Genomic DNA, 22,132 nt, shown 5'->3' with positions numbered 1-22,132 from the left:
ATCAACACCTTGGGTAAGGTTGACAGGCCAGAAGAAGAACTGAAGCAAATTTGTTGTTTCAGCCCTGGCTAGGTGGTGATTAGGAAGTTGGTGATATCAAGAACAAAGCTGGGAAACACAGCAAGAAGGGAAGGCTATAGAGGAATGACTAGGAATACGATTTTGGATATGTGGAGTTAAAGAGACAGAGGAAAATCCCAACATCCAGAGAAGATTCTAATTTTCTCTGCATTTGGAGATGTGAGTGGAGTTTATAAGAATGTTCTAGGCTCTAGATTGTTGACATGAGAATTTAATAGTAAACACGTTTGTGGCAGATATGAGAAAAGTGTAACTGTTGGAGAAGTTATAAAAACAGGAGAAGATAACCCTCTGGCCATTGACTCCCTAGGACCACAGAGGGGCTTCAGGCATTTTGTTAGCCTGTAGTACTGAGGCTAAGTCTTTATGAAATGCGTTTATCCCTGTCCCTCTAAAGCCGCTCAGTTAGGACTTTTAAAGCACATTGGACTTTGTCATATGCACATGGATTCTTCACGTTCATTGGATGTGGATGCACTACACTTAATTTCTCAGTCTCAGTTGCTGTATTCTAAAACTCAGCTTTGCTGGATTCTAAGAACTGTCTGGCTTCACAGGCTTGTTACGAAGCTGTGAAAATGCTTTGAAAACTGCATATAGCTGAACAAACGTGATCTACCCGAACTCGTAACTTTTTTTCCAGGGGGTACACACATCTATTTAGCGTGCAACTCTCGGACTCTTTTCACCCTTCTCCGTCTCCGCCTGTCCTCTGCTATGGACGGTTACAAACTTGGTCAATAACTGTCCTGGAAAGACGTAACGCCCCCAGCTGATGACGCAAGTCGGAGATCTTAAAGGAGAAGGGTTTTCCGGCAGGAGCCGGGGCAGGGGCGGGGCATGACCTAGGAGCTGGCAGTGCCGCCGATTGGCGGAGGAGAAGGTTGTTCCCTCAGGGCGGCCGCTGATTGGCTGCGGGAGGGAGAGGCGTGACGTGCTCACAAGTTGAGCAAACACCCCTCCCCTGAAGCCCATCCCAATTTCTGCTGGGAGTTCGGAGCCTGAGCTGCCCGGACGCGGGAGCTCGGAGAGGGCGGGACAGGTGGGCGCCCCAGAGAGGACGAGGTGAGGAGGGGTGCTCGGTGAGGGCTGAGCAGGCGTGCGGGGCACCTAGCTTGCGACGTGCGCTTGGACTGGCCGGCGGGACTCCGCGGTCCGCCGAGGGGTGGGCGAGCTCGGCCTCCTGCTCCCTGCGCCCCAGCGACCCGACTCGGGACCCCGGCCGTTGCCGGGACGAGCAAGGGCGTTGGGGCCTCGCTGCCGGGCCTCCCCTCCGAGGGAAGGAGGGCAGCCGGCTCAGCTTGGGAATTTCTTAGGAAAGGGAAGGGATGGCATTTGGATTTCTTTTCTTTTTTTGGTGTGTGTGGGGGGCGGTGCGGTTGTTGGGGAGTCAAGGGTTGGTGCTGAAGCTGGAGAACGAGCACCCTGTTAATTCTTGGACTGCACGCTTCTTTAGGATGCCTGGCTGCGGGGGGTGGTTGATGGAGGTTGTGGGGACAACCCCCCCTCCCCAGCTTTCTTTCTGCGCCGTTGCCGTTGACCTTTCCAACTCTGGCCTGCGTAGCCAAACTGATCACAAAACTTCTCACTCTGGCCATCTCGGGCTGGCCATTCTCTCTGAGATAGAGACCACCGCCTCCATCCCCCGTCGTCCCCCCGCCCCCCAGCTAGCTGTTGCTCCTTGTCTACGCTCTAACAGAGAGAGGAGGCGTGAGAAAGCTGGGCGCCCGGGACGGCAGCGTCTCCTGAATCCCCGAGACCCTGCAGGGGTTGTGCCGGCCAGTGTGAGCGCTTGAGCTGGGAGGGGACGCGGGTAGCAGCAGTTTCTCGCTTACTCTGGTTGACTGAACGGGGCCAAATGTCCTGACAACTTCCAGAAGAGATGTGCTTTTTAGACTCTCATTTTAGGGGAGTGAAGTGCGGTGGGGCGTGGGAAGAGGGAGGGAGAGAGAGTGTTCCCCAACCTGAAAGAAAGATGAACATTTTTTGATATTGTGGCTCATCAGTTATCGGAATGTGGAGATGTAGTTGTGATTATGCCGATGTAACTATACAAGGACAGAGGATCATTGACTCGGGCAGTGGCTTTCGCATACTTTATAATAGTAAAAAAAAAAAACCAAAAAAAAACACACCGGTAGCACCATGTGTGGGTGCCTCTGTGTCTCTGTGTGTGTGTATTCTGCATATGTTTGTCGCTTGTACTCCCCTCCCCGTTTTGCCCCCTTGAAGATGAGTAAACTTGGGGCTACACCTTCTGGCAACGTAAACTGGTGGCCATTCTGCAAAGTGGGTTAGGAGGACAAAGGTTTAAGCCAACTTACCCAAGTACTTTCCTACTCTCCAGAACATTCTTTATTTATTTTATTTAATTGATTAATGAATTATTTTGAGGAAGATTAGCCCTGAGCTAACTACTGCCAATCTTCATCTTTTTGCTGAGGAAGACTGGCCCCGAGCTAATATCCATGCCCATCTTCCTCTATTTTATACCTGGGACACCTACCACAGCATGGCTTTTGCCAAGTGGTGCCATGTCCCCGGGGATCCCAACCAGCAAACCCCGGGCTGCTGAGAAGCAGAATGTGCGAACTTAACCGCTGTGCCACCCGGCCGGCCCCTGGAACATTCTACTTGTTATCAATCTCCCTTGTTATTGGTGAAAGCATCATCAGAACTTTAATTTGATTTATTTGCAATTGAAATTTTTCTCCCTAACTAACTAGTCCTTTATTTAAGCCTTAATAGACCTTGGCTCAGGATTTTGGAAGTGATCTTTGGTGTGTAGGCTGTGCCCATTTAACAAAAAAGTTTTCATTTTTCCAAATATTCTTGTATTAATTTTCTCATAGAAATAACATAAACAGTGGCAAGTTTTCTTGGTGAGGCCACAGAAAATTCTATGGAATTCATGGAATCACAGAAACCCTATACATTTGGTATGAGAAATAACCAACAACATTATTATCATATTCATCAAATCTAAGATGCTATCAATTTTAAGATGCATCCCTATTCAGGGATGGTAAAATGTGAAAAAAATGTCTCTTAAATTTGATGAAATACAAGATTAAATAGAGGGCTCATTGGACTCCATTTTTTTCTCCTGAAAAATACAAGCAAAGAGGGGAGAGAGAGGTAAGGCCATTGTGAAGGCCTTACCACAGTGTGACAAAGAGCAAGGGAGAGTAGTGTCTTCTGAGTGGTGTGCTTGTGCTCACCTTCAAGGAGAGGGCAGGCTTGGAGTCTTTTTCTTACCCTTTATTGAGTGTTCACAGCATGCAAGGCAATGTTCAGCACTTCATGCACATTAGCTCAGATAAACTTCACAACAGCCCTGAGAGGTAGACATTAATATGACTCCATTTTGCGGATGAGGCACAGATAGGTTAAGTTATATATCAATGTCACAGAGTGAGTGGAGAGCCAAGCAACCCAGGCTATTTGTGGAGGAGAGCCAAGGTGCCTTTGAGGCATCCCTCTCCTGTTGGAAGCTCTGGGCTCCCAGTCACTGCAGTTAATGGAGGTACCTAGATGAATGTCTTATCTTCCTTAGTGTTTTTGGTGTTTGGTTTCCCTGTTTAGTGTACTTTAGCTGGATCTTCTTCAGTGAGAGTACGTATTTATGTTTTAAAATTCTAATGCTTTTGTAATCCCTAGTGCCCAGTCAGTACCATGCTTAATAGAAGCAGGATATTAGAACTAAAAGGGACTCCAGGATTATATTCCAGTCTGGATGAGGAAACTGAGAAGGAACCCCAAAGCTAGTTAAATGTCTCAGCTCCCAGGTCTGGATTTTCCTACGTATTATGTTGCATTTCATAACATTCACTGGTCATGAGATCTTGGCAGAGAATAGATCTTTTGTGAGGTGTTGTGGTGGTCGGGGAGGGGGGATGTAAGTCCCCATTCTTATCGTGTCTATTTTTTTTTTCTCTGATGCATAGGTCTTTATGACGTGCATTTAAATTTGCTCTTTTATTCATTCATTCTTCCTTAAAACGTTTGAGTTCTCCTTTGCGCCAGTAACAGAGATGAATAAAATACAATTCATTCCCTCAAAGTGTTTACAGTTCAGCAAAGAGACAGACAAATAAGCAGATAAACGTTTTGGATTAGACTTCAATTCAGAACTAACTTTGCGTTCCATCTCAATGAAACTAAATTTGTGGGCTAGAGACCGGGAGAGTCAGGGGTCTTGTATCTTTGGATGACTTTGAGTAGGTGATGGGCTTGGGAACATATGAATATTCTCAGACCAGATTAATTAATACTATTAGACTACCCCCCCCACCCCCCCACCCCTCATAAGTCTACTTGTTTTTTAAACTTCTGGCTGGCAATTTTATAAGCGGTTTAACGTGGAAGCATTAAAAGAAGGTACCTATGCAACCGGAAGTGGAAGCGTGGAGTATTGCTGCACGTACAAGCCTAATTCTAACAAGCCTAGGGTTGGGAGGTATTTGGATTAGTTCTAGGCCATCACCGGATGTTCTATTAATTTGGAACTCTTTTGGACCTCTCTAGGATTATTATGGTCTGGATAAGAAACACGTAGTGTGAACCAAGACTCACAGCCACGGAATGGCCCACCCTTATTTACAGTATCAGGGCTTCGTGGGAAACAATGGCTTTTTAAATACACTTGCATTTCTGGAATGAATTGGAAGGGTAGATATAAATCATTTGCATTTCTCATCTATTACTTTATTTCCTTCAACTCAAGGCTACTCTATCCTTAATCTCTCAATATTTAGTTAAGATGAATGCCTGATTATTAGAAATAACTCAGCATTGAGAAATCTCCCCATGTGATTTGATGGTTTTAGAGTCACTGAATTATGTTCTAGTGGCATTATTTTAAAGATCTAAAATATAAAGACAGGGGCTGGCCCTGTGGCCGAGTGGTTAAGTTCGCACGCTCCGCTGCAGGCGGCCCAGTGTTTCGTTGGTTCGAATCCTGGGCGCGGACATGGCACCGCTCATCAAACCACGCTGAGGCACCATCCCACATGCCACAACTAGAAGGACCCACAACAAAGAATATACAACTATGTACAGGGGGGCTTTTGGAAGAAAAAGGAAAAAAAAATAAAATCTTTAAAAAAAAATATAAAGACAAAGAGCACATCTGTGACTACGGGAGCTAGAGATGGAAGATTTGGCCTTAATTTCTTCAGTAATGAATTTCTAATTTTTTTTGTTGAAAGATTGGCCCTGAGCCAATCTGTTGCCAGTCTTCCTCTTTTTTTTTCCCCTCTCCAAAGCCCCCCAGTACATAGTCGTATGTTCTAGTTGTGAGTGCCTCTGGTACTGTGTGGGACGCTGCCTCAGCCTGGCCTGATGAGCGGTGCCATGTCCGCACCCAGGATCTGAACCAGCAAAACCCTGGGCCGCCCAAGCGGAGTGCGCAAACTTAACCACTTGGCCATGGGGCTGGCCCCTGAATTTGTAATTTTTTATATATGTCCCGGTGGAAGCAACAGAAATTAGGAGGAGCCAAGCCTAGCCCTTTTTGTACTTAAGCTCTTGTATTTGCTTGCATGTTGTTCTGGTTTGGGTAGGTGGTCTTTGAGTTTAAAAAGTTTTCTGATTAGGTTGATGCTATGGAAAGGATTGAAGAGACTTAAAGAATTTTTGAATATTTGATAGAAGAATAAACAGCTCTGTGTAGACCTCAGCTCTCTTCATCCACCTACCACTCTTACTCATGAAAACCTGCACAAATCAAATACATTTTTTTATGGCATAAGTACTACCTGAACAATAGCAGGTAAATATAACCTAATCCAGTTACACTGAAGAGTTATGCCAGAACAGCTGACTGTTTTATTACGATTAATCCATAGAGGCTTGGGAAATGCTTTTTATGAAGCATGGAACATCCCTTATTTCCATGGGCCTCACTACCCTGTCTGTATTATCAGGTCCATTCTGACTCTAATATTCAGTTATAATCAGTAATTGATAATTCACCATCAGATTTTGATTGGGGCCACTTAGTTGAAGCTATCCCATCTTGCTCCTATTGGATCCCATGACAGTGAGCAAGGACTGGATTGCTGCTTCTTTACAAGTATCTAACATCATGTTCTAACACCTTAAGTACCCACAAAGTATTTTTTTGAATTAAAAAGAGAAAATTAAAATATCTCTCCCATAATTAATGATGATCAATCAAAATGATAATGTAGGTTCTATTATATTTTTGTTTAAAAATTAGAAAATATTCATTCTAGAAGCAAATTATTAGCTTCTACTATATTAATATATGTAATTGTATAAAAGACCAGTCTGCTCACCATTTGAAAGGACCTTCACAGCTGCATCTGAGGTCCTCTGCCCTTGAGAGTGTCTTTTCTTCAGATATAATCTTTTATAAATACACCTCTCAAAATCGTCTTTGGTTCCTTTATGTGATTTAGGTTGATGATGTACTCAATGACTATGGTTTATTTCATGGTCACTGAAAGAAAATGGTGGGATATGTGTCTAGTGCCAAGCTCAGTTGTTCTGTCTGTCTGTCTCTCTCTCTCTAATGACCGTTTACCTTCTCATTTCTCTTGAAAAGGATAGAAAATACAAAGAGCATTTAAGCATTTTTCTTGCCCCCTATTCTCATGTGTACATTGCAGTGATAAGATAATTTTTAAATCAAAAGAACTTTGTAGGTCTTCCCCAGATTGAAGGATGGAATGAGAGGTGAGGTGGTATCATATAGTCCGCTGTATTGTGAGACTCTGTTGCTAGAGTTCGTCCACTGGCTGTCCTCCAATCTCAGTGCCTGGCTGTGCAATTCACTATGGTGCTCCCATAACTTTTAGAGATATTTCAAATTCCTAATCAACCCCAGGTAGGTAAAAATGTATACCTTAGTGCTGTTCTTGTTTTACAAAAACATAGAGAAGAATCTTTTAAATTTCATTTTTATGCTCTTTGCAACTTTGGCCCTTCATGTGTTGAAGGGAAGACTTTGAAATTGTCAGGGGAAAGGTCTTGTTCCCCCGCCCCCTGACCATGAGAAGCTTCTCTTTCTCCCCTTTACTCCTCTTCTCCTCTTCCTCCTCCTTATTCTCCTTAGTTCTTTGTTTTCCTTCACCTCTCCTCCTCTGGCTTTTCCACATCCTGCTTCCTTGTGTTCCAGGCTTCATCAGCATCGGCACTGTCAAGTAACCTCACTAGAACCAGAGTGTAAACCAGGGGTCTTCCTGCTCTGTGTCACTGAAGGCATTGCCAGAAATGTACATCACGTTTACTTCCTGATGTTCTAGAGAAAGCCCACAAAATCTAGGGCAGGGAAATTGAGAACAGCCCACTTGGGCATTTCCATGAACTACCACCAGACACTTGCAGTGCCCTACCTAAGAGCAATTCAGAATCCTTACTGTTACTTATTTCTTGGTAACCTTAGAATGAAATGAATAATGGGGCCTGGAAAATTCTATGCTGAGACCAAGTTTCATGGTTCAGGTGGTTGCTGACATCATCATACCTGCTATAATCAAATCTTTTTCTAACCACCCAGAAACTTAGATTTACCTTGGCAGGGACACAGGAAAGATTTTTGGTGGCACATAGGAAAGCGATGGATAGAGGCACCGCCCATGCTGAGAGGAGAACTAATCATTTACTACAGCTATTAAAGTTGCTGTCCTATGCATCTGCAGGCTTTGGCAATGAAAAGAAAATCCCAAGTGTTACATATTAAGCTAGGACTCCTGCTTCTGCTTAAAAGCAAGAAATCTAGTCAGACTCCAGTTCCTTCAACTGTAAAATGAGGATAACAGCATTTACTTAATAAGATTTTACAAGGACTAGATGAAATAACATCTGTAAAGTGCTCGGCATAGTGCTTGGCATGTAATGTTAAATCAGCAGTAACTATTACTACATTTGTTTAAAAACAAAGGTACAGGAATTATGATTTAAGAATTCCCTACAAAATGTGAAAGTGAAACAACTTCCCAAATAAACTCCAGAAGGTCAGCCCCTGTCACTTTCCTTTCCTAGTTCCCATAGAAAGCCTGCCTTTGCAAATATGTGTATGTGTATTACATGTGTGCATGTGTCTGTATCTCTCTTCTCACACCGAACTCCCCACCCCAGATGAAGCAGGTGGCCAGGAGGGAGAGGGAGGTGACTGAGTGACAGGAGGCTGTGATCATAAATCAAGTTTGGACTGAGGGGAGAGATTAAATTACCTCACTGTTCCCTCATGTTAGTGCCAAGAATTGCTACTAAGAATAAAGGCTGTAAGGTCACTTGGTCGCGTATGGCATGTGAAACACAGCCCCTGCTGGGAAGATGGGTCCATTTCTGGGCTGATCAGTGTGTTCAAACGAATCACTTGTCTTTGAAATGGGTTTTCCTTAAGAACATAGGGATTCAAGTTCAATGAGACGTTGCAGCTTTTCCTTTGGCTTGGGGGAGAATAAATGCTATGGGCTTGGGCTTGTGTTTGGACCTAATGTCGTCTCTTTTAAAAACAAAACTATGTAAATAAACCCCAAATTGGAGATAGTATATACTAATCTTTCACTGAACTCTTGAATATTGGTATTTTGTCTGAGTCATCATCGGCGGCTCACTTGCGGTGTGCAGTGTCATCTCTTCCTGCCTTTCTTCTTCCTAAAGCCTTCTTAGCTGGACTCCTTGCTGTTGTCTTTATTCTTTTAGTCTGTTGTGTTGTGAGCTGACCTATACATTTTTTATCTCGGGTGGCAAGGAGTTGTTTGCCTCCAGGAACGTACTTGTATGCTCCAGTGTTTGAACAAAACTTCCCCATCTGTAAGATGGGTCTGATTGAGAGTTTGCAGTCTGATGTAACATAAATGTGTTCCATAAGAATTTGCTATATGTTAGCAGTAATTGGTTGGAAATTTCTAGAAGATGTGAAATCATTTGGTCCCTACAGTGTTTTTTTTTTTTGTAAGGATCATTGGCCCTGAGCTAACATCTGTTGTCAGTCTTCCTCTATTTTGTATGTGGGATGCTACCACAGAATGGCTTGATGAGCGGTGTGTGGGTCCACACCCAGGATCCAAATCGGCAAACCCTGGGCTAAGTGCAGGAACTTAACCACCACACCACTGGGCCAGCCCCATCCCTATAGTATTTTGATACCAATCTTAAACATAGAAAACTAAGATTTAGAATCCAATATGATCATCCAAATGATCCAACAAGTTATCATCTGAAATGGTATTTGACTACTAAATGTGTGTAACCATCTGAAGAGGGAAAGAATACTGTTTGGTATTTATGCTTTAACAATTTGTATAAAGTTTGCTGTATGTGGATGCATAGTAAACCTCTTGTACACATTTCTTGATTAAATAAAAGAATGAAATTATGCAATCTGGAATAGCAGTTAGAAAACTGATGAAGACAATTCTGGGTTTAAAGTAATAGCAAAAGGATGTGGTAAGGAGAGAGAACCCTGGAACAGCACTTTTGGAGGAACAAGAGGGTCAGTGAAGGTGGGGCTGAGGGTCTCAGGTTGGGAAGGGGGAGTCAGAGCTGCTCTTCTTAAACTTCTAGCACCTGTGGTGGAGGAACATGTTTGTTTGTTTTGTTTTCTTAAATTTCCAATCTGCCGAGACCGATACTTTTATAAAATTCAATAACAAAGAATTGCTAGAAAAATGATCATGTGATATAAAGGTTTCTAAGTGCTTACCTTCTATTTCTGTACATATCTTACCGCAGACCAGTAAAAAGCAATTCACTGATGGACAACAGGCTGCAAAACAGACTGAGTGGCACGAGTTTAGGGAACGGTCAGAGGTGAAACTTGAGAGAGGTTGGAGCTAGATTGTCAAGAATCTTGTGCACAATTAAAGGATTCCAAACTTTATGCCATCAATATTGGCATCCATTATCTTCCTGTATTTGCGTTGTAGGTTGACTTGCTGAAAACTTCTGTGTGGAATAGATGTTTGATAAAACATGTATGTAAAAATGTATTTCCGCTTAGCAGTTATTGGTTAGTGTCCTGTAAGTTGCCCTGTACTTGTTTTTATTTTGGAAATAAGTAACCTGGTTTGTGGAAATTTGGGTTTGTTTGGGTAAAGGAACACTTTATTTCCAGGTTTTCCCTCCCCTCTTCTCTATCTGGCATCTGCTATCATGTGAGTTGGTTGGATTTTACAGCAGATTTCTTAGGAGACCAGAACTGATCTGTGAGCCCTCCTGCCTTCTGTTGTCCTGTTCTCTCACGATGTCTTTACAGTCACCAGGCTTCAAGATGCTGCGGGCACATAGGACCAAACTGGACAGGCTGGTGCGCAGCTTCTCCAAAGGGCTTCACCACAAAGCTGTGATGGCCCTGAGGAGGGAGGATGTGAATGCCTGGGAGAGAAGGGCGCCTCTGGCTCCCCGGCACATCAAAGGCATCACGCAGCTGGGATACAAGGTCTTAATTCAGCCTTCCAATCGCCGGGCCATTCATGATAAGGTAAATATCGCCAATTTTTAAAAAATATGTGGGAAAAAAATGAACCTGTATATGAAAATTAAGGAGCATCTGAGTGTAAATAAAATGTTTTCTAGTGTCGCTTAAATATTATATGGCAATATTCCTTTACTTTAATTACAGTGAGATTTCTAGAAAGAATCCCTACTCAAGTCCACAATTCAGTCAAAAGTGTTATTTTCCCCCCATTCCATGCTCTCTTCAGCTGAGGGGTAGAGGGATTGCTTTTAGAAGGAGATAGTATCCTTTAGTTATTCTCTCCTTCATGTGTGATTCTGGGACAGGGGAGACAAAAATCAATGACACTACTGTCTTACTGACTTATAAGACTTGTCTCCAGGAAAGACTTTTTTGGGTAGAATTTATTCATGAGTTTACCTTGCCAGCCACTGTGTGAAGCCCCTTGCAGTGGACATTCCGTTTACTCTTCACAGTAATCTTATGATATAGATTTGACTCATTTTCATTTTAGAGGTATACATATGTTTTTTCATCCTTGAACCATTTGAAAACAGGTTGCAGACATCACGACACTTTACTATTAATTGCTTCAGTATGCATCTCCTAGGAATAAGTCATTTTCTTACATAACTACTGTAATCATTTTCACACCTAAGAAATTAATAATTCTGTAACATCATCTCAGAGAGTCCATGTTCAAATTCCCCATTGTCTGAAATGCCTTTATAGTCTTTTATTTTAATTGAAGCTTAAAGTTCACTGCATTTATTGTTATGTCTCTTTAGTTCTTTTAATTGAGAATAGCACCCCTCTTTTGATTTTTATTTCAATGACATTGACACTTTTTGAAGAGTCCAGGCCAGTTGACCTTCTGGATGTAACTACTCTGGTTGTTTCCTCGTGACTAGATTCAGGTTAAACACTTTTGACATGTATATTACATAAGTGATATATATTCTTCCCATTGTATCACCTCAAAGAGACAAAATATCAGGTCGTCACCTGGGTAGGATTGTGTGATCACTTGCCTGAGGTGTGGTTCCCACCAGATCTCTCCATTGCAAAACTACCTTTCTCCCTCTGCAATTACAGAGTCATCTGTGGGATGTTTTAGGACTTGTGAATTTCTTGTTCCTCAACAACCTTTCAGCTAATGATGTTAGTTAGGATCCATTGATAATCTTTGCCTGAATCAGTTTTTACAGAGAGGCTTACAAAGTGATGAATTTCTGATTTTATCACCCTCCCAAGTTTATTCTCGGGTATTCTCTGTAGAAAAGAGATTTCCCTTAGTTTTCCCTTTTCCCTTGCTCTTTAGAGTACCATTATGGATGCACAGGTCTTTTTCTTTTAATGTATGATAATGCATTAACCATTATTCTTTTTAATGTTCCAGTTATCCCAAATTTGGGGTGGTGAGAGTCCCTTTAAGGGGGCTCCTGTGTCCTTTAGACATGAATCCATTTATCTTTGAGCTCTCTTGTTTCCTGCAACAACAAATTGTTCTAGCCTCACCTGGTGCTTTTTCTGCCCCACTCCTGGAATTAGCCATTTCATCAGGGAGCCTTGATTTCTTTTCGTAAATAGAAACCAGGATCTGATATCTGGTGTTAGATGTGCTTATTGTTACTGAGATATTGTTGCTCTTGGGCTCATTTAGTGGACAGAGCTAAGAAATACATAGATACAGACACACACCCATATACATATATATTATGTAATCACGAGTCAGTAAGATATTCCCAATTGAAATTTAATGTGGCAGGTTTTTCCTACCTTCAAAATTTTATGTTTGCATCTTTCTCCAAAAGTAAAAATCTTAATTCTTCATAACATTAATGCACAATTTTTGCTTTATCCTGTAATATGCATAAAATCGTTTTGGAATCACAATACTAATATTACAACAATAAACCTATTAAATGGAGCTTAATGTTTCTTTGAAGTTTTTTTTTTCCCTTTGGAAAACATCTCACAAAGAATATTCACAATACTGTGTTCAAAATTATTTGAATGATTTTTTTCTATGTGGTTTCATTGTCAATATGATATTTAGTTGGATTCATTTATTTTTGATTTCTATTAAATTCTAATGTTTGCTTTTAAATCTTGTGATTTAATTTAATTTTTCAAATAAGTTAAACATTTACAAGTTTCAAAGATTAAAACCATGTAAAAAGATGTAATGTATAGAAGGCTTGGTCTCCACTTAACCCCTTACATCCTGTTCCCATCCACTCCACAGGTTATGATTTTCATTAGTTTCTGATCTGTCATTCCTATATTTATTTTTGCAAAAATAAGCATGTGTGTGTGCACGTGTATTCTTGTTTCCCCTTCAGTGTTATGCAGAAGGTTGGATACTATATATACTCTTTTGCACTTTGCTTTGTTTAGTGAACAGTGTATCCTGGAAATCACTCCATGTCAGTTCACAGTGATCTGCTTCATTCCATTTAGTGGCCCTGTAGTAATTACTCCATGGTTTATTGTGGTTTATTTAACCAGTCTACTATAAATGGGCAAATAGACCGTTTTCAAAAAGACCACGTGTGAACCTTATGTTCATTCTTTTACTCTCTCTTCTGTCCACTATACTTTCCTTTGAAGTAGATTCCTAACTAGATTTATCTTCATTTAATTCAACTGCCACCTTTGATTCTCTTTTATTCTACCTGGATAATGCCATTCTTTGATTTAAAAATCTGAAATGACTGTTTACTGCCTCCATGTGTTAGCTGTGCAGTCTCAGTTAACTGTGTAAGCCTCAGGTATCCTGTTGATAAAATGGTGACGAAAATAGCACCTACCTCATGGGAGTTTGATGAGAATTAAATGAGATAATTCATGCAAAAAGCTTAGCAAAGCACATAGTAACTTATTTATAAATGTCAATGATTATTATTTTTATCCAATGAAGTTCATATTACCCACGATAATATTCAGTCTATTTTCCAGATTGATTTACCCATCCTACCCTAAACATCTTACTTTCCTGCCTCCATATTTGTATATATTCCTTCAATTCCTCTTACTGATATTGCCACCTTGTGTTTCCCCTCTACATATCTCCACATTCTACCCAGCCTTTCAGATTAATTTAAATTTCCATATTTTCATTTCACCTGGCAATTACCTCACTCTCCATTAAAGTAATATGTCACTTAGATTCTGCTGATCGTATGTTCTTTGAATTCAGCCTCATTTATTGTGTTCCTGATTTCGTTTTACTGTATTTCATGAGCTCCTTTACAGGAAGGATCTCATTTGTTTTTCTTTGTATCTTATCGTCTCATCTTGAGCACAGTCCATTGTACAGAGTAGGGCAATAATAAACACTAATTAAACCAAAAGAAAAAGAAAAATATTGCAGACATCTCTCTTCTAAAAATACAGCGGCGTATTGTCACTATTTAGTGTTTAATGTTTCAGTGCATTGTTGGTATAAAATATACATTTCACAAATATATTTAAATCATGTGTGCTAGTGGTTTTGATCAAACTATAAACTGTTCTTAAATATGAGTATTTGCTGAATTTTCTAATTTTTTTTTACTATACAAGTCAAACACGATAGATTTAGCTTTACCTAGAAAGTAAAAATATTAAAAATAGTTGTTCTATTATTTGTTCTAGTCCTTACAGAGTTTATTCTTTCAAAAGGTGGTGCCTTTAATTGCTACCCTTATTTATTAAAGAAAATAGAATGCAACAAATTAGTGGAATAACTTTTAACCGAATTTACATTCCCAGGATTATGTCAAAGCTGGTGGCATTCTTCAGGAGGATATTTCTGAAGCTTGTCTAATTTTGGGAGTGAAAAGACCCCCAGAGGAAAAATTAATGTCCAAGAAGACTTATGCTTTCTTCTCGCACACAATAAAGGCTCAGGAGGCCAATATGAGCTTATTGGATGAGATTCTAAAACAGGTAATTAGTGACCAATGGTCATAAATATTAACAGAGAAACATAATGTTTTTTTACTTTTAACTGTCAAATGGAGTTTTAGTTCTCTTTTGGCACCTAAGAAATATACCATGTTATCCACTGGAATAAGAAAGGGGACCTGTGAGTTAGTGCTTGCATAGTTCTGCTGCTCTTAGGGCTCCTCTGTGGAGCAAGTTTGGAGTTTGTAATAAGAGGAACCAAACGTATGTCATTCCTTTTGTATTCTGAAATGCAAACAATGATAGAAGTGTTTCCCAAAAATGATTACCAATTTATAAGGCTTGTTGGTCACATATTACCACGTAGAATTTTAGAGCTGAAAAGAACATCACAGATCATGTAATCCACCACCCTAATTTTTCTTTTAGAGCTCAGAGAAGTGAAGTGACTTCCCTGAGGTTGCACAGCTCTGTAGTGGCAGACCTAGACTGAAGACTTTTGCATTATTAGCATTCAAAAAGGACAAAAGAATTTTTTGAGATGTAAATACTATGGGAAAACTATTCGCTGTTTAAAATACAGAGTATTCAGTCAACAAATATTTATCAAGTGCCTACAATGTGTCTGGCACTTTTACTGCAATGACAATAAAATATCCCTGTCTTCACAGAACTTACCTTCTGGTGGGAGGAGACAGATGATAAATAAATAAGACATCTCCCATGTTATTTGGTGATGTGTGTAATGGAGATAAATATGATGCAGAAGGAGAAAAGGAGTGCTGGGCACTGGGGAGGTGACAATGCTAGTTTAAATAGGATGATCGAGGGAGCCTCATTGTGAAGTTGGCATTCAGCAAAGATTTGAAGGACATGGAGGATCAAGTCATATCCATCTGGGAAGAGTCCTCCAAACAGAGAGGATAATAGTGAAAATGCCTGAGGGTCTTTTTGAGTGGAGGGTTAGAGTAGCTCATGTTCTAAAATGCTTGTTCTGCTGCTGTGTGGATAATAGTGGGAGGTGGAAGAAGGGTAACAAAATTGATAAGATTGTTAATCTAGGCTAGTGTGGACTCTAGGCTACAAGTGATGGTGGCTTGCATGAGGGTGGTGGTAATGGAGGTTGCGATGCGTGGACAAAGCTTGGGTGTGTTTGAGAGGTGTGATCCTACAGGATTCACTGATGAAATGAATGTGAAATCGGAGAGAAAGAGGAGTCAGAGATAACTTCAAGATTTTGACCTGAGCAACTTAAAGGAGTTGCCATAGATTAAGATGATGCTACCGCAAGAAGAGCAGGCTTGGATGGGAGGATCAAGAGTCGAGTTTAATTTGTCCATTAGACATTTAAAGGCAGATGCTGAGTGGACCGTTGGATATGAATTTGTAGCTCAGGAGGGCAGTTCCTCCTGATACATTTTGTAGTTGTCAGAGACTTGATGGTATCGAGTGGGTGTGGATAGAGAAGTCCGAGGTCCAAGACCTGGCGTAAGGATGCTAGAACATTGGAAACTCGACTAGAATCTGAGAATAGAGCACAGGAAAGGAGAGCTCACAAACGTAGAAGCAATGAAGGCAAATGTATTTTATATAGACATATAGAATCATGCCTACTAATTTCATGTATGCGAGAGCTGGGCTGTAGTTAATTTGCAGGATTTCTAAAGAACAAATTCAGAAAGTAATTAATAGAAATAATGTTATAAGAAGAACGTTTTCACCTTAAGCAAATAAACTCCTTAAAAAGTACTTTAGAAACATTTTTTTATTATATGAACTTTTGTTCATTACAAGCAAATTAATAAAAACGGACCCAGCAGGGCTGCTTTTTGGCAGCATTTTGTAACCAATTACCTGGAGTTGCATGAATATTAAACATTATTAAATTCATGCACATGGTAGAAATCATATGATCTTTGAGGAAATAAAATGTTTAAAATATTCTGTAATGCCAATGTGTCAATACCTTTTAAGCATGAATTCATAAGACATTGCTGAGAGAGGGAAGATTTTCAAGAAAAGTGGAAGAATGTGGTTTTAGTGAAGGTGAGGAGGTGAAAAGGATGCATCATGTGCTACTTTTTAAATGAAGCTTACTTGTGAAAGGATGGAGAGAGAAAAAAAAGAGGAGAGAGAGAGTCAGAGAGGGAAAGAGATAGAGCAAGAGAGAGAGAGGGAGGGAAGGAGAGAAAGAGAATGAGATATAGGTTTGTGTATGGACTTGAGAGGGAGTGTTGTTATTATTTTTAAGGTAGAAGAGATCTGGGTGTATTTGGAATGGAGGGGAAGAAGCAATGGAAAAAGAGATGATGCAGGAAAGAGAAAAAGTTCAAGAAGAGTGGTCTCAGAGGACATGGAAAAGAGCTGGGCTCTAGCTCATAGGATTAGTCTCAGGAGGGACTTGTTTTCTTTGAGACTAAAAGAAAAGATGAGTGAGCTGTAGATATATTTGTAGATGGTGCTGGACTAAAAGTTAAAGAAAATCATGCCTTTATTGTTTTGTTGACTACCATCAAGGGGTGTTTAGCACCCTGCTAGGACCGTTCTTTCACCTGTAATACAAACCTATCATTGGGTTGTGACCCAGCATTTTCTAAATATTTCATGTTGCACCTAATGGTAACTTATGTTAGCAAGTCAAGACTTGCTCATATATGTGCTTTCCTCACTGAAATTAATGTTGATGGGTCTGGTTGAGAAATTGTTTATCCTTTCTTCAGGAAATCCGACTTATTGATTATGAGAAAATGGTGGATCATAGAGGACTTCGGGTAGTGGCGTTTGGACAGTGGGCAGGTGTGGCAGGTAGGTATGCCTGGGCTTTGACGTCACCCACTTTCTAAATTTGCCTGGGGAATCAATAGTTGTTTTTTTCGTTTTTCCTCTCTTTTCTGTTGCAATGGATTGGGAGTGTTCATTTCCACCAATAAAAATAAACATGGAGATGTGACTAAGGGTGATGAATATCAGAGGAATAGAATAAGAAGGTAAATCATTAAAATATATTTATTACAAATATTAAAAATGAAAGAGAGCAGGGAGGAGGGTAACAACTGTGGACAGGCTCTGGCTTCTTGGGTAGTTCTGTTTGGAAGACTAGAAGGAGAGGTCAGTTTGGCAGTGAGTCATTGGGGAGCAGGAGGGGGAAAAAGGGAGGAAAAAGGTACACGACAGGAACCAACAGAGGAGCAGCATAGAAAGAATAAGAGCTGGAGTTTAGGGGAAAGCGCCGCTTGATTTTTCTCGCAATGTTACTTTGAACCTTCTGTAGTTGAGAAACACCACCATACGTTATAACTCTGTATTGGATTAGACCACTTAATGGTCTGTAATTGTCAGAACAAATAGACAGAAAATTTGTAGGGATGTAGGGCACTAAAACATGAGCACTCTCTGTGACACACCTGACAGTTATTGAAAACTCCACTCAACAACTGCAGGATACACAGTCTTTTCAAGTCATGTGGAACATTCACCCAGATGCTCCATATTCTGGGTCACAGAACAACCTTTCTTTTTTTTTTAAAGCATCTTTTTTTGTTTTTGAAGATTGGCCCTGAGTCAACATCTGTTGCCAATCTTCCTTTTTTTTTTCTTCCGAAGCTCCCCAGTACACAGTTGTACATCCTAGTTGTAGGTTCTTCTAATTCTGCCATGTGGGATGCCGCCTTATCATGTTTTGATGAACGGTGCTATGTCCCCACCCAGGACCCTTGAAAGGCACAAATTACCAAAACCAACTCAAGAAGAAATAAGAAACGTGAATATCAATGTACAAAGTAAATTCCACTGATAATTTATCAAGGAGAATGAATTATTTTCTTGTAAAGACTTATTTATAGTAGCTTCATTCCTAATAGCCTGGGAACAATCCAAATGTCCATCAGCAGAGGAATGGATAAATAAATTCTGGCATATTCATAAAATGGAAAACTTCTCAACAATAAAAAGAAGCAAACTACTGATACTCACAAAGTATATATGAATCTCAAAAACATTACGCTGAGTGAAAGCAGACACACAAAAAAAGAGTATATACTTAGAATTTCACTTATATGACACTGTAGAAGAAATTAATCTATATAGACAGAAATAAGATCACTAGTTGCCTGGGGCCAAGGATTGGGAGGATCGACTAGGGTGGGGGGATTATTCTGTATCTTGATTATGTTGGTAGTAATATGGGTGTGTACATTTGTTAACAGTTATCAAAGTATACACTTTAAATTGGAGCATTTTATTGTACATAAATTATTCCTTTAAAAGTTGACTTCAGAATAAAAAGCAAAGAAAATTTGATAGGGTTATGAAGAAGGAAAGTTCTGTTCTATAAAAAAGGAGAGGGGTGCTGAGGTCTTTGCTACAGGCATGCTGAGTTTTTGCTATTTGCAAGACATCCAGATTGAGAAATCTATAAGGTGGGGTTGGTTAGGGCTTGAAATAAAATGTCTGTGTTAGAGATACAGACCTGGGGTCAGCAGCATACAGAAAGTACTTGAAATTTAGGACTTGGTGACATTAGCTAAGGAAGAAAATGAAGAGATTGAAGAGAATAGGGCCTGGGAGAGAATTCTGAGGCTGATTAACATATGAGGAAAGGGCAGAAGACACTTATATAAAAGGAATGGGCATGGGAAGAAGCATGCACAGAAATATGGGATGAAAATTTTCAAGTCAGAGGTGCTGAGGGAAGAGAGTGTTCCAACAAAGAGGGGCTCCACATTGCCAAATGTCTCTGACAAGTAAGTCAAGATCTGAAAAGTGTCCACTGAGTTTAGCTATTTAGGTCACTAAAATTGCTGATGGGGGTCATAGGGTCAATGATGGCTTTGTTTTTGTTTGCTCATTTGTTTTTGGTATGGGAGGAATGGAAGTATGTTTAAATGTTGGTAAGGATGACCCAATAGAGAAGGATAGTGAAAGGAATAAAAGTGAAGTTTTTAGAGAGGCAAGAAGGAATGGGATCTGGAGCAAAGGTGGAGAGATTAACCTTAGAGAAGAAGAGAAACACTCTTTCCATTGTAGCAGGATTGAAAGTGGAGGGAATAGATGGGGATGCAGCTGGGTTGGTGTTTTTGATGGCAGGAAGCTGAAGGGATGCATAAGATGGCTACTGTGACCCCTTCCAATTCTGAGATGCTGTGGTCTGTGCTTCCTCAGAGCACCACAGGTTGGAGAATAGGCAGAGAGAACAGCTTCGACTCCTCCCAACTAATGGTCTTTCTATTGGTCTGATTCTGCAATAGGGATGATCAACATTTTACATGGAATGGGTTTAAGGCTCCTTGCTTTGGGACATCACACACCTTTTATGGTGAGATATTTATTTTGTTTACTTTTTTGAAAATACGTGTTACATTTCAAAAGTAGAAAAATGTCTCAGGTGGTAGACTCACTTGAATCATGTGCTTGCTTTCAGCACATTGGCATGGCTCATAACTACAGGAACAGCAGTCAGGCCGTGCAAGCTGTCCGCGATGCTGGCTATGAAATTTCTCTGGGTTTGATGCCAAAGTCCATAGGGCCCTTAACATTTGTGTTCACTGGGACTGGTAATGTATCGAAGGTAAATTCCACCTGTCTTCTTTCTGTAAAGCAGTCTGAAACTCTGAAACTAATGCAAAGGCTGTGGGCTTTCGTGGGGCGTTCAGAGCCCTGCTTTTTTGTGAATGGGCATTCTATTTTTGAAACTTTTCTTACCTATCTACTTTGCCCATAGTAAAGAGCAGTAATGGTCCAAACTTATTTTCTTTGCTTTTAGTTGATTCCAAGCTGTCAGAGGCTTTGAATGCTTTTTCTTTTCTTTTTTCTTTTTAGAGGGATAACTCATTGTTAATGGTGTAAAGGTCTGTTCTTAGGGTGATCTGTTTTACCTACATCATTGAGATGTCCAAAAGTTTGAAAGTGACCCTAGAAGGTAACTTTTGCAAGACGACTTGGAGTTTTGCCAATAAAATGTTAGGAAGCTTAATTCAGGATTGGAATGTATACTTTCTTCATTGTGGAGTGGTTTTGAGCACACATCTGTGATCCCCCAGAGAAACTTACAGTTGTAAAATATTTTAGAAATAAGACATCACTATTTGTTTTATACTGTGAGATGGGCATCTAATGTTTTACTTTCCCCACTTGAAATAATTTCTGAAATGGAGCAAAAAGCAAATAGGAATATTTTATTGTACTCTCATTTCTAAACACTCTTGTTTTTACTCTAACTTAAGTAAAAAATGAAAGCCCCTCCCAGTGTGTGCCATTCAAACTGGAGTAAATCTGTTTTGCAGGCTGTGTGCAAGAAACTCGTCTGTACTTGCATGTTACAGTCCTGGTGGCAGGGCGGGACAAGCGGATCTACGTCATTGTGGGGAGAATGAATTGGAGTCTTTGCAGGAAAATGTGTTGGCTCTTCTATTGACTTCTAGATGTTTACTCATGTGTCGTTACAGGGAGCCCAAGATATCTTCAATGAACTACCCTGTGAGTATGTGGAACCACATGAATTAAAAGAAGTTTGCCAAACTGGAGGTAAGAGGGGGACGCTGACTATGTATCTTGTACTGTTTTAAACAGTTTCTGTGTTATAATATTGTACAGCTATAAATTTTTATCGCTTGTCGCCCACTTTACTCATTTCTCTCTCCTCTGCAAGACCTGAGAAAAGTGTATGGGACGGTGTTAAGTCGTCATCATCATCTTGTCAGGAAAACAGATGGTGTATATGATCCTGTAGAGTATGACAAGTATCCTGAGCGCTACATGAGCCGCTTTAGTACTGACGTGAGTATCGTATTCAGCTTCCGAGTGGGTTGCTCATGATTCACTATAGCGAGACCGTTTTCAAGGAGAGAAGTTACGAATGTGGATGTTGGTTTTCAGTTCCCCATATTGACTTGTTGTGAGCCCTTTGGGTATCATGAGTCAGCCTTAGGAGCTGTTGGCCTTCATCGATGTTTGGAGTGGCCTTTGCTTAGTGGTTTGGGTGGCTTCTGTGGATATGCCCTTTGCTTGCCTGTTTGTGTCTTTACTTCAGGTCTGCATGTGCCCAGTAGTTCTAAAACATTTCCCGTGGATTACTGATTTCTGTATTTATCCTGGATTAGTTAGTACTGTTGGCAAAGCACAGTGTTTATGAGGTTTGCTCTCAACATAGGTTTCTTCCTTCTATGGCCACAAATTGCAATCACACCCTCAGCCAACTGTCTTGAAATGCGTGCCATTGATTACAGGGCCAGGGTGAAATAGTGTGGCTATATAAATACAAACCCATGCCCACTGGATAAAAAAGTTACTTATAATTAAAATCCTTCTGATGTTGGCACACTGACCCCATCTTATAAGAAGAGTAATATGTTTGTGTGTTCTGTAGTCTTTGATCATGTAACAGTCCTCCTCAAAATAAACCAACAGAAAATAAACAAAACAAAAATGCATGCATTTATTTTGAAAAGGAATGTTTTAAATAATTTTAAGTATGTTTGAACAACAAAGCATTTTTAGATTCTAGATTCTAGCATCTTTAGATTTTAGATTTAGTGTTATAGGATATAGTGCATGTTATAGAGAAGGACTCTCACCTGTAGCTTGAGAATGCTTGAAAAATAAAAATTCTGAAACTAGTTTCAAGCTGCAAAATTTTGAATCTAGTAAATTTCCATCCTTTTTCTTTTCTCCAATCACAGAAGTGTTGGTGATTGGATGCATCCTAAAACTTATAGTGACCTAGTTACCATG

General features: G+C 40.3%; 1 protein-coding gene across 1 annotated transcript in view; it reads left to right on the top strand.

The window, feature by feature from the left end:
- The first annotated feature begins 916 nt into the window (after positions 1–916).
- Positions 917–22,132, top strand: part of AASS (aminoadipate-semialdehyde synthase) — a 55,340-nt gene continuing 34,124 nt past the window's right edge. Inside the window, exons 1-8 of the mRNA XM_001502175.5 lie at positions 917–1,146; positions 10,313–10,537; positions 14,270–14,446; positions 17,125–17,209; positions 19,651–19,718; positions 19,824–19,970; positions 20,848–20,926; positions 21,051–21,178. Of these exons, the coding sequence (XP_001502225.1) occupies positions 10,328–10,537; positions 14,270–14,446; positions 17,125–17,209; positions 19,651–19,718; positions 19,824–19,970; positions 20,848–20,926; positions 21,051–21,178 (894 nt within the window). The 5' untranslated portion in view covers positions 917–1,146; positions 10,313–10,327. The remainder of the gene's footprint in view (positions 1,147–10,312; positions 10,538–14,269; positions 14,447–17,124; positions 17,210–19,650; positions 19,719–19,823; positions 19,971–20,847; positions 20,927–21,050; positions 21,179–22,132) is intronic.

Source organism: Equus caballus, chromosome 4, assembly GCF_041296265.1.
Source record: "Equus caballus isolate H_3958 breed thoroughbred chromosome 4, TB-T2T, whole genome shotgun sequence".
Classification (NCBI taxonomy): domain Eukaryota; kingdom Metazoa; phylum Chordata; class Mammalia; order Perissodactyla; family Equidae; genus Equus; species Equus caballus.
This window is presented reverse-complemented; position numbering and strand designations above follow the sequence as displayed.